Genomic DNA, 16,246 nt, shown 5'->3' with positions numbered 1-16,246 from the left:
ATTTTTTTAATTTTCTAGTTTTTGTCTTCTCTCTCTCTCTCTCTCTTTCTCTCTCCTATAATAAGTAATATAATATAATATTTATAATTATAATATTCACAATTTTTGGTCATTTTTTTCACTGAATATATTACAAGAAATCGATTTATATGTAATAATTTATATTTAATAATAAGGTAATTTCATTTCAAAAAAATTAGATTGATCTATACATATTTGACTTTGACACCTACATCCAAGATTAAATTAATATCTCTTTTTTCTACCTTTAAATCACACAATTTTTATCTAAAACATTTTTTTACAGTAATGTGTATTTTCAGAGATATATAACAACTTGTAACATTTTAAATGCTCCATCCTTTGTGTGTGTGTGTGTGTGTGTGTGTTGTGTGTGTGTATGTGTGTGGATATATATTTACAAAAATTTTTGAACATATATTTAAACTCTTGACAATATAAAGAGATCAAGAGAAAAAAATGCGGAAATCTCATTTTAATGTTTTCCAAATGACATTCCAATGACTTTAAGCTATGCTATCATTTATGATTTTGATTTTTAAACTTCTTGTTCATGAAAATTTTTCTCTATCTTAATCTTTATATTTAAAATATAAAGGGGTCCTTTAAAAAAAATAAATTTTAATTGATATCACTTCAGATTGCATTCTTTTGGAAATCATTTGAAATAACTAGGCAATATAATATAATATATAATTAAGTAATAATATTAAATAAAAAATACAGTTATTAACTGCACTTTCGTCAACAATAAATACTAATTATAAAAAACATCATCTTGCATTGTATATAATTTTTCTAAATATATTTTTACATTTTTTTATAACATTTATACTACAGCTTATATAATTTTTCTAAAGATATATTATCATATATTTTTTACAAATTCATTCAAAGTTGTTGATGTGTGTAAAAATTTTACAGTTTTTCCACACATCCCCGTACATACAATCCTTGTACATACATTAAAATGTAACAATAATGTCTTTAAGGGTTGTTGTTTTTTACCTTCTATTAATTAGCTATTTTGTTTTTTTCTATGAAAACAATAATAATGCTACATTTTAACCTCGAAATCAATCGGCCTGTGTTTGTCCAATAGGTTTAAAATTATTGAGATTTTATCATACTTTTAAACTTGTCGAGTAGAATAAAGAACAGTGAAGTACGATAAGGAAGTGCTTGTCAGCTGTAATAAAACGTGCTTTATTTAGTTTTGTTCACTTATTATATATCAATGAGACAATTGTAACACATTGCATGTGTGCGATATATTTGTACATATTTCTCACCGAAGCAGCACATTGCATGGACGCTACAAATATTCCACCGAGAATCAGATAAAAACTTTTAGTACCTTTTTGAAGCAGAAAGAGTATCATTTTCTGTATGCGTATTGGAGCCATGTACCAACGGACATTATATCTACAAAAGAATTAATTGAAAATATTTTAATTAAATAAAAATTATTTTATTACACGTATAAATGCACGCGCCCACGTACAAATATACGTACACAATTATATGCATACACATGTATATTCATTTTTCTGTTTAAAGCATATTAATTCTATCAGAGAAATTTCTAATTTCAATATATAAGTATTTGCGAAACAAATATACTAATATGAAACTTTTGAAAGTGAAAATTTTTCTTACACTGTGGCAAACACATATTCATTGTGATCCGTAACTTCTTGTGCACTATAATTAGCAAGAAACAAATACATATAATGGGTAAATAAATGAGTTATAGATAATAGAAGTTGCCCAATGTTACCGGTAAATAACGCAATCTGAAAATTATAAAATACATCGTCTGCTTTTTACGCATCACATCGTTCTATACATGTTTTAAAATATATCAGTAAATTAAGATCTATAGTGAGTAATATGTCATTATTTATTGTGTAGCTTACACAATTACGAGATTTTGCATAATTTCTAAAGAAATATATCTGGCATAGATGCAGTTAACATTTGTAAAAAAATATAAGCATGCAATAAATTTCTTTAAATGTTTTTAAACTATATATATATATATATTCCTGGAAAACCATTTGGTTATGTATTTTTATCTTTGGAATTTGTTGTTGAATGATTTTAATTTTATTACTTTTAATTACAAAGTAGCGCACTAATCATTCAAGAATTTGTAAATAGAATTTACCCGAAGAAGATTACAGCTCAAGCAAATCACTCCAGCCGCTATCAAGAGAAAATATGATCCCACAAAATTGGATATTAAAAAATTACTAAGCCTTTATAAACATGAGAAAATATATATTATAAGTGTTAAACATTTTTTGTTATTATTATAACAATAATACAAACTTCATAGCGTTACAATGAATGTTTACAGCGCGAATTATTTCCTTACAACTTTTTTGCTCATTTGCGAAACCACTTTTTTGTGACATATTAATTGCTTGCTCGATACGGTAACTATAAATATAACTTTGTTCATGTAATTACATTGTTTGTGTGTGTCTTAAAATATTATTTAATTTTTTTTACTTAGTTTTTTACTTACCAAGCGATACTAAATAAAGCACATGTATGTTGAAGGTATGTTAGGAGCATAGTTCCTGTCGCTACCATTGCCATTATGCCTATGAAACATGCTGCGTGTCTATGCAGCGTAATTAAATAGGAATATTTTTCTTGATCAATAAAATATTCTGTCATAATATATGGCGGAGAACGTGATCGAGATTTACTTGTTAGAACCAAAATGTACGGCCACATATATAGCAAAATAAATATACATTGATAGACTATGACAAGTACTAAGAAAAGTTTCAAAAAATAATCATATAAATTAATTAATACATTATTCCTTAATTTTTAAATTATCTTACAATTGCAAATATTTATTTCAATGCAAAGAGATATTTAAAAATAAATGAAAGCTCGAGAAACATTATCTTACATATAATTCCAATTGTAAAACGTTTCGCTTTGCTTCCATATTTTTCTATGATAGCGATTTCATTCGTGTCCTTTATTTCATTATATATATCTTGAAGTTGCTTCAGCGAACTCCTTAACTATTACGTTAACAATATTGTATGTCGTTTCTGTTTGCAACTTTGGAAAATGATTTTAATTGGGTTTCCGCATTCTTTCTTGATTGAATTCAAACTATGATTGTCTACTTAATATTTTTCTTTAGTTTGAACTACATTATGATAAGAAAGAGAAAAAGAGAGAAAGAGAGAGAGAGAGAGAGAGAGAGAGAGAGAGAGAGAGAGAGAAGGACAAAGAGTAAAAATGGAAAGTAAATGATATATTAAGAAAAAATAAACTATATCGACCGAGAATAACAAATACGGAAACCCATATAAGTGTATTGTATTCGAAGATACATTTATCAGTGATGGTTTACACGCTTACAATATCGGCATTAATCCAAAATGAATTATATTTAATTGCAAAACAAATGAAAAAGAATGCAGAAGATAAAACTTTATAGATTAGGTCCAAAGTACATTCCCATGTTATAAATGTTGTTAACTGTAAATAATATTGTTAGTGATCATATTGGAAAAATGCCTCATTACCTGAGATTATTAGTTTTTTTAATTCTCAATTTTTTATTAATATACTAAATATAATAATTTAGCAAGAGAAGTATATAATTAATTTCTTATAATTATAACGTAACAATTATTAGTAAAAACATTTATTATGCAATATAATTATATTTAAATTACATATAAAATTAAAATAATGCATTGATTATTATATACTATGCGTTATTTCAAAATAAAATTCAATAGAAGTGCCGACGTACCTGAAATATGATAAAAGTTATCAGAATACTAAAAAAAAAAATTAATTGAAGTTCAACTAAAAGTGATCGTTGATAAGGCCACAAGCCAATAATAAGTAATAGAATTCGATTGATATTAAAATGTTGAGTCTCGAGACTGATCATTTTTCCGTGACTGTCGATTCAAGTTTGACGGAAAATTAGTAGACGCAAATCCCCCTCTTTTCGATTCATCGATTGTTTCATGCATGATTTCTTTCTCTTATAGTGTAAATTTTACAGTAATCATCTAATTCGATAAATAGGAAGTTTTGAATAATGCATAGAAGAACTTTACAAAATTGTGCACAAAATTGGGCAATTATGTAATTATGTAATTTAAGAAATTTTCTTAAGTGCAAATTCATATGTAAGCAATCGATTTCACATTGAAAGCAATTTAACAAAAGTTATTTTCTCACGGAAAAACATTCATGAGAGAACTTCTTCTATACAATACTACGCTTTTCGCGCAGTCGCAATCCTTACTTTTCGATGTCTGTTTCATTCTATTGCATTCATTGCTAAGAAACTCAACTAACAATAAGTTGTGCTCAATATCAGCATGTCAGTATTTTTTAATTGGTACTACCAAAATATGTTACTATTCATTGCATGTTATTTTGTTGTGTACTTTCTCTTTATTGTGTAATTTCTCTTATATATTCTGTGATATTTTATATTTTCTAATTTTCTTAATTTTCTAGCTGACGCCACTTGCTATCAACAAGTTTAAATATTTATTTTCACTAAAATATTTCTTTAAATCATTTATATTTAAAGATGTAGCATTCGATGTATCAGTATATATATATATATATATATATATATATATATATATATATATATATATATCGAATTAGGGAAAAAAGTATAATTTATAAAAATTTAAATAAAATTATTTATTATCATCACATTTCTATTAATTTGTGCAATTCCATTATATTATTTTATCTATTTTAATATATCCGTATATGTGTATATATCGCATATATACTGTTGATTTTATATAATATTAGTTCGTCAATATCATATGTTATTGTTTCGTGGAATAAAGAAATGTAAAGTACGAAACTGACGTGCTGACCAACTGAAATAAAAGATATTTTCTTTAAATGTTTGAAATAAACTGAAATGTTGAATAAACTCTGATAAAATTTTCACCGTGGCAAAGCCTTCTAAGGATCCTATAAACAATCCACCAATAATTACTAGGTTTTCAAAGGTCTTAGTTCCTCTTTGTAACAGAAATAGTATCAGCTTTTGTATATGTAAGGGAGCTATATACCATTGAACATTGTACCTACGAAACGATGACCAAACAGCTGACTGATGATTTTTCACGAGAGAGAGAGAGAGAGAGAGAGAGAGAGAGAGAGAGAGAGAGAACATAAGACTAATAATTTTTAGAATACGCATATTTGTTTAAGAAAGCATTTTAATTTTTGCTCTTTGCGAATTTTATTTTGTATATATTGCCTTATTCTTTCATCGTAATTATTTTAATTCGTGATTATCACATCAAAAAGTTTTTCTTACACAGTAGCAAATATATGATTATTATGATCCATAATTTGTTGCGCACAATAGTTGGCGACGAAAGTATATATATAGTAGACTGTCAAAAAAATAAAATGCTGTATAATTTTTGCGACAGAACATTCAGATGACAATTCCTGAAAAATCTGATATGCGAATTTTAGACAATAGCATAGTCAATTTTTTATGTATTTTAATGAGTCTACATTTTATAAATTGAATAAAACCGATCAGATATGTTTCATTCGAATTGTTAATAAAAAAAATAAACCACTACATATCTTGTTACGAAATGATGTACAATTGCACACTTTTGATTAAAAAATACATGTACGAAGGAAAGAACATACTTACTTGATAAAGATTGAGACTTGCTGTAAGTAATCCATCCATTATAAGGAAGAACAAAAATTTATTAATCGAGGAAATAAAAATTTTTATAAACCTTCAACAGAAAATGTGAAAAATATTATTTACATTGTTATATTATACAATTATTTATCGTAATACATAAAAGTCAATTCAACGATAAATATTTTTAATTCAATAAAATCCATTTTAGAGCATAGTATTGATTTTACACTTCTTTGATATTTCTTTTTGTATACTATAGTATACAGGGTGTCGGACGTAACATGGCTCACGGAAAAAACACAAGTAGAAGTGTCGTTAAACTGAACTAAAAAGCCCCACATCATTTTACAAACAACCACGTAAAATTTTAAGATATTAAGAAAAGCTTTTAATTAAAAATGTTTTGAAGTAAAATTTTACGTTAAATTAAGTGAATAAAATTTTTATAATCTTACTTTGTATCAAAACTATTAAATTTTTAATCATTTATAGCGATTAAAATGTATTTGAGGTTTGATATCTTTTCCAAAAAAAAATTTTCAAAAAATTTACATCTAAAGTGAATCCTATATATATTATGTTCTTTTCTATACATCCAATGAATACAAACTTTATAGCTTTGCGATGCATATCCACAGCGTACACAATACCCATGTAAATCAAATTTGCACTTTTTGCAGCGCTTATTGATCGAGTATCGATTCTCATGATCCTCTCCATACGATAACTGTAAATAATTTATGTTAATAATTTTATAATCATCATATACGATACGTTATCACATAACAATCTCTCACATAAATCTCTATATGAATTTAGTATAATTTTGTCGAACTTTATTCGAAGTAACGAATCTTTTAGATTTGTTTGCATACAAATTTTCGTAACTATTACTACATTAATTTTCTCACCTAGCAATCCTTAACATTCCACAAATATGTTGAACATACGTTATGCACATTGTTCCCGTCGCTAACATTGCTAGCATTCCTATGCAAAATGCTATATTGGTATGTAACATAATTAAGTAGAAATATCTTTCTTGATCAATAGAGTAGTCTGTGACGATTTGTAGCGAAATGTGTAGTCGCGACTCGTTCCCAGACAACACAGTGGCGAAAATTTGCGGTAGAAATGGAGAAAGAATAAAGGTAATTGTGCTAGACGCAGCAAGCACTAAATGATGATGTAAAAACCATAATATTTACTTATCAATATATTTCAAAAATTAATAACTATTTTACGTCATATATAATTTATATCATCTTTAACTATCCAGTTATGATACAAGGTTAATTGAGAAAGTAAAAACTTATTAAAAGCTCTTTTCAAGCAATTAAAATTACGAGTCTTACGCGTAAGCATTTCAGTGTAACGTCTTCCAATATTCCAATATTTTTCTATAATGGCGACTTCGCTTTCATCCCTTAGCTCGTTATAGGTACATTGAAGTAGGATAAATAAATGTTTCACCTATTGTTTCAACGAAATTTCTCTACCACATATGTTTTCTCAGGCATAACAAATTTTGCGATATACAGGGTGTTTCTTAATAAGTGCGACAAATTTTAGGAGATAATTCTTTGTCAAAAATTAAGGGGGGTTTTTCATATAAACATATACTCCTGCATCCCTTCCTGTGGAGTTACACTCCTCCAAAAATGGGGGTAAAAATTAGGTTTTTATTTTTTTTCTCAAATTTGGAATAAGTTAAAGAAATGAAATTAGGTGAATATTTTCTACTAGTAAAAAGGTTATTTATTAATATTTTCTTCAGCCTCCCGTATTGTTATAAGGCGATGAAACTAGCAACTCCTATTCAATTTTTTATTAGAACTTCTTAATGTTTGTATGAAAAACTCCCCTTACTTTTCGACAATAAATTATCTCTAAAATTTTTCCACTTATTAAGAAATACCCTGTATATGACACATTTATTCAAGCAAGTAGAAAAAAATTCATATTATTCACTTACGACATCTATGTTAAAGGAAAGCTTGCTGTATTGTATAATATAGAAAATGAATAAAGATGTGACAGAAAGAATTTTGATGGCATATTGTAGAGTGTATTTTGAAGTCACGAATACCGTAAGCTGTGAGAAACAATTTTGTTGAATTACTCGCATCAAATAAATAACACGTTTCTATCTTATCTCAACGAACAGAAAGATCTAAATTATTAATTGCCATCTTCCATGAGCTGCGCAAAAGGTGCGCAACACACACACACACACACACACACAAAATTATGTAATAACGCAATTACATTTTGCCGTTTGTCCAGTTCATATATGTATAGATAAAGGCATAATAATAATTTAGATCTTCTTGTTTGTTGATAAGATAGAAACGTATTATAATTTTATACACACACACACACACACACACACACACACACACATATATATATATATATATATATATATATATATATATATGTATGTGTGCGTGTGATTACATATAATTATTATGTGTACATATATAATTATGTATATACCTATAATTATATATACCTGTGACAGTAGCAATAAAAGTAATAGTAAAAATAATTCCTCTCAAGTAGCAAAAATAATAAAATGTATTATTGTAATATGTACCATCATGAACACAAATACATACCAAATCACAAATGCCACAGTTAACATAAATACGTACCAGGTTACAAGTAACAATATGTATGTTTTAGCTTAAAAAACCTATATAATATGAATAATACATAATTATGTAAAATTATTGATGTACTTGAAATACAATGAAGCTTGTCAGAATGCCATAGAGTAAAATCAGTTGCGTTCGAACGAGTTTGGATTGTGCGTAAGGCCATAAGCCAACCGTAAGTAAGAGAATTCGATTGATGTTAAAATACCGACTTTCCACGCAGATCATCTCTTCGAGAGCGTTGAGATGCATATGACTGCGAAAAAGTCCATGACATTCCATTCATCCCCTCCTTCGACGGATCGATTGAGTGTTTCTTCTTTTTTACGAAAATTTTATCGTAAAATTGGTATTAAGCGCTGGAAAACATTTGACTCCCCACATTGGCAATTTAACAACGTTTCTCGTGAAAATTGTCCACGATTAAATAATCGATAGGATATTTAAAGTTATTTCTAAGCAATTTAACGGATGTTTCATTTCCCAACAAAAAGGGGAAAAAGCATTCGTGAAAGAAAAAAGTGTCACGCAGGCGCACTTCTTTTTTCTCGATGTCGCAATGTCACTCTAGTACACACACTCATAAGATACGGTTGATCTTTGAAAGGATTGTCTCTCAATTGGAAACATCTATTAAACTTATCGCTCATCAGGTATGTAACATTATTTCATCACTTTCCAAGTGTTTTGCTCTGTATGTTTACATAAATTCTTATTATGTTTTATTATCAAAATGCTTAAATTTAAAAATTTAAAAACGCTAATATTAATAATAAATTAGTCATTTAAAAGTAATAATTAATACATGTCTGACGCTATATAAATCGCATGTACGAAGAAGCGAAATAGTTAAAGACAATGTAACGTTAATTAAATCTGTTAATTAACATATATATATAATAGCCACTTTTATGGCACTTATTTCAGAAGAATCTTCCCTTTTAAGTGAATAAGACATTTAAATTCATATATAAAAATAATATATTGAGTTCTTATTGAAACAGCTTTATTTTTTAAATTTAGATATTTTTTCTTTTTATTTAGATATTTCTTTTTTACATAGCTCATATAAAAAAAATGAAGTAATAAAAAAAGTTTGACAATATACATTTACAATGTAAAGTATTCATTTAAAAGTAATGTAACAATGCATATACTGCAAGTAGCGAAAATAAAACTTGAGTAAAATGAAGTGAAATTGTATCAATGTTTTATACTTAAAATAAAATGATGCTAAGTTTTTTATGCACTAAAAATTTATGTAACCTATGTAAAATTCTATATAATCTATGTAATCGGTGTAATTCATGTAATTTATATAATTTATGTAATGTATGTAATGTATGTAATCTATGTAATCTATATAATCCATGAAATCTATGGAATCTATCTCTTTTTGTTTTTTATTAATTGAATATATTTATATCTTTGGAGATCTCTTTAGATACAAATTATAGGATTAAATATTAACTATTTCGAATATAATATTAAAAAATTGTAACATTGAGATTTGATTAATTAAATTTTTGCCAGATTGAAACTTATTCGTTATTATTTCTCTTCTTACCTTATTATTGCGTTGAATATATGACGGTAAAATATGAGACCGAAGTTTTCACTAACTATAATGTTTACTTGTAATATTTAAATGCATTCTGAGATATATTGATTTTCTTACCGTGGCAAAACACTCTAACGATCCGATAAATAATCCACCGACTCCTAAAGTAAAATCTTTGGCATTTCTTAACAACAAAAACAGCATCAGTTTCTGTACATATAACGGAGCTTTGTACCACTGAACGTCATATCTACAAAATTAATACGAATAAAATAAATATAATTGTATATTAATAGCTATGGTATGCACGTGCAGCACAATCTTTACAAACTACTATAACCTGTGCTTTTGATATAATAGATTATAAAACTGATTCTATATAATTGAATTTTATAAGAGTATATCTTACACGGTAACAGCTATAAAATTATTATGATCCGTTAAATTTTGCGGGATATAATTGGCGCAGAACATATATACAATACTGATAAATGCAAGTAAGGAAGGAAAATAAATTTCATCGACATTATCTGCGATCGAGGCAACCCGAAAAATCTAAAAAATAGAAGTTTAGTAGCTAAAGTAACTCTAGCAGCTGTTTTAATAGCTGTTACAGCTAACCTGTTTTCTAGATATAGATTTCCAAATCATTCTACGATACACATATATTAATTTTCTAAATAAATTAGTGAAAATATTATATAGTAAAATAAATATAATATAGTAAATTTATATAAAAAATCATGCCCAGGAAATTTGCATAGAAATTGTCAGTTTGGAGTGATTTTTATCGCATTAATTTATTTTGTTTACAAAAATATAAGGAGGAGTAAGTGATTTTAGTGAATTAAAAATAACAGTGTAAAAAAGAAAAAGAGAAAGAGACGGGATGTACATATCTCTTCCCTAATAAACAATACATATCGTATATTCTGTTATATTATAAAATATAAAGTATTCATTTTACAGATTTAAAAAACTTGAAATTCGTAATATACCTGAAAGAGATTAAGGCTCAGTGATATTACTCCTACTGTTATTAAACAGAACAACATTTTTTCAAATCTAGCTACCAAAGCTTTGGATAATCTTAGGACAAAGAAATATTATTAGACTATTATATACATACTATAAAATGGATACTAACTTCATAGCTTGCCGATGTACATCTACGGCATATCTTATTTCTTCTAATATCAATATATCACTTTTCGGACTACAATTTTGTAACATACTCTCTCTCATTGCGTGTTTGATGCGATAACTGTGAATACAATATTTATCAAGAAACATATTTATATGTCATTGCTATATAATTTTGCAGATATAAAATCTACTTTTATGTAGAATTACAGTTTTATTTACAATCTCGAATAACTCGGTTTTGTTATTTGTTTTACCTAGAGATTTCAAACAGTCCACATATATGTACAAGGTATGCAATAAGCATCGTTCCAGTTGCTATTACTACAGCTATTCCTGTACAAAATGCTGCATTTAAGTGTATTAGAATTAAAAAAAAATATTTTTCTTGATCGACGAAATATTCAGTCATAATCGGCAAACGATGTGGTCGAGAAATGTTTATCGGTAAAATAATATCAATTATATTTGACCAAAATTGTACAACAATAAGAGCAGAAATACCACAAATAAGAAGTGCTAAAACCGTTAAGAAGTAATTATCATTTAATCTTCTGTTGCATAATGTTTGAAAATTTTACATAATTTTACATAATTTGATATGATATTTTGTTTTACTTGTAAGCGCAAGCGTATAACGTTTCGCATTATAGCTATATTTTTCAACGATAGCGTTTTCATATTCATCTTTTAGTTGGTCGTACACATGTTGAAGTTGTATCAATAAATCTTTTACCTGTTAGTCCAACAATTTGTTATACCGTCATAAATGTCAGAAAGAATTGCTAGTTATAAAAATTTAATTGTCAGAAATGTTTCTTAAAATAGGTATTATAAACTTATAGTTAACTTACAGTTTCGGTATTAATAGCGAAAAATATATATTTTATCACAAAAGTAGTAAAAAAGAGCGCGCTAGATAGAGTCTTGATGACAAAATCAGCGGTGTATTTTGAATTCAAAAATGTAGTAAACTGCAATTAATAATTTTACAATAATTTTTTAGAAATGTTTTGTATTAAAGAATCTGTTCTTATTTCTACCATTAATAACTTGTAAGTTTTGCATAGTGAATTGTCAATTGTATAACGGATATTGCGTTAGAGATTATATTATTCCGTTAGAGATTATAGTAAAATTCCGCTTTGTATGTTTTCGAATAAAAATATATTTAATTTTTATTTTATAATTTCATTCTAGTATTGATTTTGATATATGTTGTAATCAAAGAAGTAAGAAAGTGTTTAAACAATATAAAAATAAATTATATACTATTCTAGGATAAGGCATACATATTATTTTGTTATACCATATGGAAACATAAATATATTTTAGGCATATATCATAAGCTTGTCTACATTTATTGACATTAGAGATTCTGCAGAAATATCATAATGAATCCAGTATCCTAAATTATAATAATCGCTTTTTTATGCGTAATAATAATATAATTTTATATTATATGAAAATATTTCGTAATTACAATTATATACAGTGAATGTCTCATTATTGTGCTATAATAGAATAACATAATATGTATAAAGACTGGTTGAAAGTTTCATTATAGAAAAATATAATACCTAATTTCCAGATAACAAATGGAGACAAACTAAAACAATGATATCATATACAGTTTATGCAATCAAATAATATTGCATAAACATAATATGCACGCATACTTGCCAATCTGTTAATTATTTTCATTACTAAATTGATTTCATCTTTTTGTTTAGCTTATTTTTCGATGTTCTGTATAAATACACTTTCCATTATAAATTATAAATGCAATTTAAAAAATTATAAATGAGAGATTGAAGTACACAATGAATAATAAAATATTATAAATCACTGTATATTATAGCTTATAACTCAATAATATCAAGATATTGTCTTACTTGAAATAAAACAGCAGAGATCAAAATAGTAAGGAAGAAAATAAATCGAAGTCGATCGAGTTTTGACTGTTGATAGGGCCACAAGCCTATAACTAGCAGAAGCATTCTGTTAAGACTAAAATATTGTGTCGTTACACAGATCATCTCTCTACGAACTCTAGAACATGTATGACTGTGAAAAAAATCGACGACGTGCGCTCCCCCCCTTTTGCCCTAATCGATTAAATATTATCCACAAGTTTTCTCTTTTAATGTAAAATTCAACGCGAATTTAATGTAATACCAGATATTAAGCAAAATATCGTGTAATCGAAACACATGTAATCAAAACATTTTTCTGTGAATTATATGTATATACATATAATTACATAATCGACGCTGAGTAAAGTACTTCAACATATCCTTTTAATATAAATAAAACCTATTTCATATAAAATAATCCTGCGCAGGCGCTATACTCTCTTTTCAATGTCGACACTTCAGTCTAATACTGGCGCTCATAGAATACATATGACCTTCAAGAGAGTTTCTCTTATATCTTCATCTTTACAACTTTAAACATTTCATATCGGATTTATCTAGAGCTCATGTAACAGAATACATTAGATAATTACACGGCACTTTTTAAATATTTTAAATTGACGTTTGGCACAGTTAAAATCATAGTTGTTAGTATCTCAATTAAACATATTTTTATATATATAAATGATACATACACATTATCTTAAAAAATAAGTTCATTGTTTTGTATTACTTAAATGATTATAAGAATTCTAACGTAAAACAACGAATTATAATTGTTTCTTTTTTTTTAGTTAAATGATTATGAAGATGCTAATGAAAAACCATGAAATTATTTTTAATAATAATGTGCGTATATCAATATAAATATTATGCATTCAAAGTATCAAAATTGAAAGTAACTACATAAAAATGTGTATCATAGTTTTTATTTGAAATATACTAAGTGCAAGATTCATTTTTGCAAATATAATATCTGAATAGTATCTGAATAAATTAATGTTGCGTCTGCATATTTTTTATAAACTCTAGCGAAATCTCTACTTGCTGCAAAATTGAATATCATATCTTGTCTGAAAACGAAAAGGAGATGTTATTCTTTTGTTAATTCATTTATACTATTATTGAATTTAAATCATTGTGTAGAGTACATAAACGTAAAATAAGATATTGAAGCCTTGATTAACTACAATGAAAGATTCCCTATATCACATTGCGCTATCCACACATAATATATGCTATTGTATATATATATATATATATATATATATATATATATATATTTTATATATAATCCTACCGCGGCGAAGCATTCTATAGATGAAACAAATGTTCCAACTGTCAAAATAAAATCTCTGGATCTTCTTTGTAACAGAAACAATATCATTCTTTGTATATGTAAGGGAGATATATACCATCATTATCTACAAAAGTTAGTTAATCGTAAGCGACGAATCGGTATTTTAAGATAAATTATAACAACTCTTTAAACTTTCACTTGTTGTGCAAAAACATTGACTATTCTCTACTCTCTCTCTCTCTCTTTCTCTCCTATCTCTTGCTCTCTACTATTTTAATATAATAGCCTCTCTAAAGTGCGAATAAATTTCTTACACTTTATTTTACAAGAATGTTTCTTACGTAACAAATACATTATGATTATGATCTGTTACATCTTGACCAATATAGTTGGATATAAATATATACATATAAAATAGTGGCTAATGCACATCTAGAACAGGTACTATTAAATCCTTGATATTATCTAATAATTTATCATCTGCAGATGTATTCTGAAAAATCTAAGACAATTCTACATTGATAATTAGATTCCTGCACATGCAACGTAATAGTGATTTTACTAATAGCAAGCATTTTATGTTTTGTTATGGTTTCTAGTAATTACTATAAAGACGGAAAATTATTCCTGAATAAAATATAATCCATTATTAATTATTAGGTTGGAGAGAAAATAATCTGGATTTTTTCGAGAAAAATATGTATTAAAAAAAATGATTACAACATTTCTTTGCAACTAAAATAATTGCCGTTTAACTCTATTATCTTCTGCCATCTTTCAGGCAGAAGTTGAATTCGGTAATAAAGGCTAGCTCTTTGATATAAGAAAAAAAAATTCTTCGATCTATTTCTCGATTTCAGTCACATTTTAAAAGCGTTGGCCTTGTAAATCGTGTTACATCGATCGAAATACATAATAATTCCTTGAGATTAAAGAAAGCTTGACATATACATTTACAATGCATTCATTTGAAAGTAATGTAACAATGCATATATTGCAAGCGAAAATAAAACTTGAGTAAAATTAAGTGAATTTGTATCAATGTTTTATATTTAAAATAAAAAGATGCTCAGTTTTTTATACACTGAAAATTTATGTAATATATGTAAAATCCTATATAATCTATGTAATCTGTGTAATACATGTAATTGATATAATCTATGTAATGTATGTAATGTATGTAATGTATGTAATCCATGTAACCTATATATTCTATAGAAACTATGTATCTTTTTTTGTCTTTTTTTTAATTGAATATATCTATGTCTCTGGAGATCTCTTTAGGTACAAATTATGGGATTAAATATTAACTATTTTGAATATAATATAAAAAATTGTAACATTGAGATTTGATTAATTAAATATTTGCCAGATTGCAATTTATTTGTTATTAAATTTTTTTTACCTTATTATTGCGTTGAATGTAAGACGGTAAAATATGAGACCGAAGTTTTCACCAACTGTAATGTTTACTTGTAATATTTAAATGCATTCTGAGATATATTGATTTCCTTACCGTGGCAAAAGACTCTAACGATCCGATAAATAATCCACCTACGTCTAAAGTAAAATCATTGGCGTTTCTTAACAGCAAAAACAGCATCAGTTTCTGTATATATAACGGAGCTGTGTACCACTGAACGTTATATCTACAAAATTAATATGAATATAATATTTATAATTTTATATCAATAGCTATGGTACATGCGTGCGTGTGTGCGCGCGCGCGCGTGCGTGTGTGTGTGTCATAACTAATATATATATGTATACAGGGTGTCCCAGAGCACTATATACAAGCGCTTGTGATGTGGTAGAGTGTAGTAAACTGAATAGAAAAGTCTTATACTGTTTTACGATTTTCGCAATAATAATAGAAATATTAAATATTATGATCGTATGAGAAACGCTCAACCGTTCGAGCTATAATACGGCCCACCA

General features: G+C 26.9%; 3 protein-coding genes across 10 annotated transcripts in view; 1 reads left to right on the top strand and 2 right to left on the bottom strand.

Annotated features, from left to right (window-relative positions):
• The window catches only part of Slob (Slowpoke binding protein), a 357,719-nt gene that overhangs the window by 90,316 nt on the left and 251,157 nt on the right, over positions 1-16,246 (top strand). The window lies entirely within an intron of this gene.
• LOC145976151 (uncharacterized) lies at positions 894-3,961 on the bottom strand. Its single transcript, XM_083107126.1, has 9 exons — positions 3,818-3,961; positions 3,418-3,537; positions 2,954-3,071; positions 2,555-2,810; positions 2,356-2,466; positions 2,192-2,282; positions 1,681-1,817; positions 1,314-1,446; positions 894-1,210 (listed from the first exon to the last, which is right to left on the bottom strand). Exons 1-9 carry the CDS (start codon positions 3,959-3,961, stop codon positions 1,154-1,156), a joined length of 1,167 nt encoding a protein of 388 aa, XP_082963252.1. The 3' UTR covers positions 894-1,153.
• On the bottom strand, positions 4,872-8,670 carry LOC145976153 (uncharacterized). Its single transcript, XM_083107128.1, has 9 exons — positions 8,473-8,670; positions 7,704-7,823; positions 7,084-7,201; positions 6,640-6,904; positions 6,339-6,455; positions 5,729-5,819; positions 5,375-5,520; positions 5,000-5,138; positions 4,872-4,925 (listed from the first exon to the last, which is right to left on the bottom strand). Exons 1-9 carry the CDS (start codon positions 8,668-8,670, stop codon positions 4,872-4,874), a joined length of 1,248 nt encoding a protein of 415 aa, XP_082963254.1.

This window comes from Camponotus vicinus, unplaced genomic scaffold, assembly GCF_025532165.1.
Source record: "Camponotus vicinus isolate PSW18456_S1 unplaced genomic scaffold, iyCamVici1.0 SCAF_8, whole genome shotgun sequence".
NCBI classification, from domain to species: domain Eukaryota; kingdom Metazoa; phylum Arthropoda; class Insecta; order Hymenoptera; family Formicidae; genus Camponotus; species Camponotus vicinus.
This window is presented reverse-complemented; position numbering and strand designations above follow the sequence as displayed.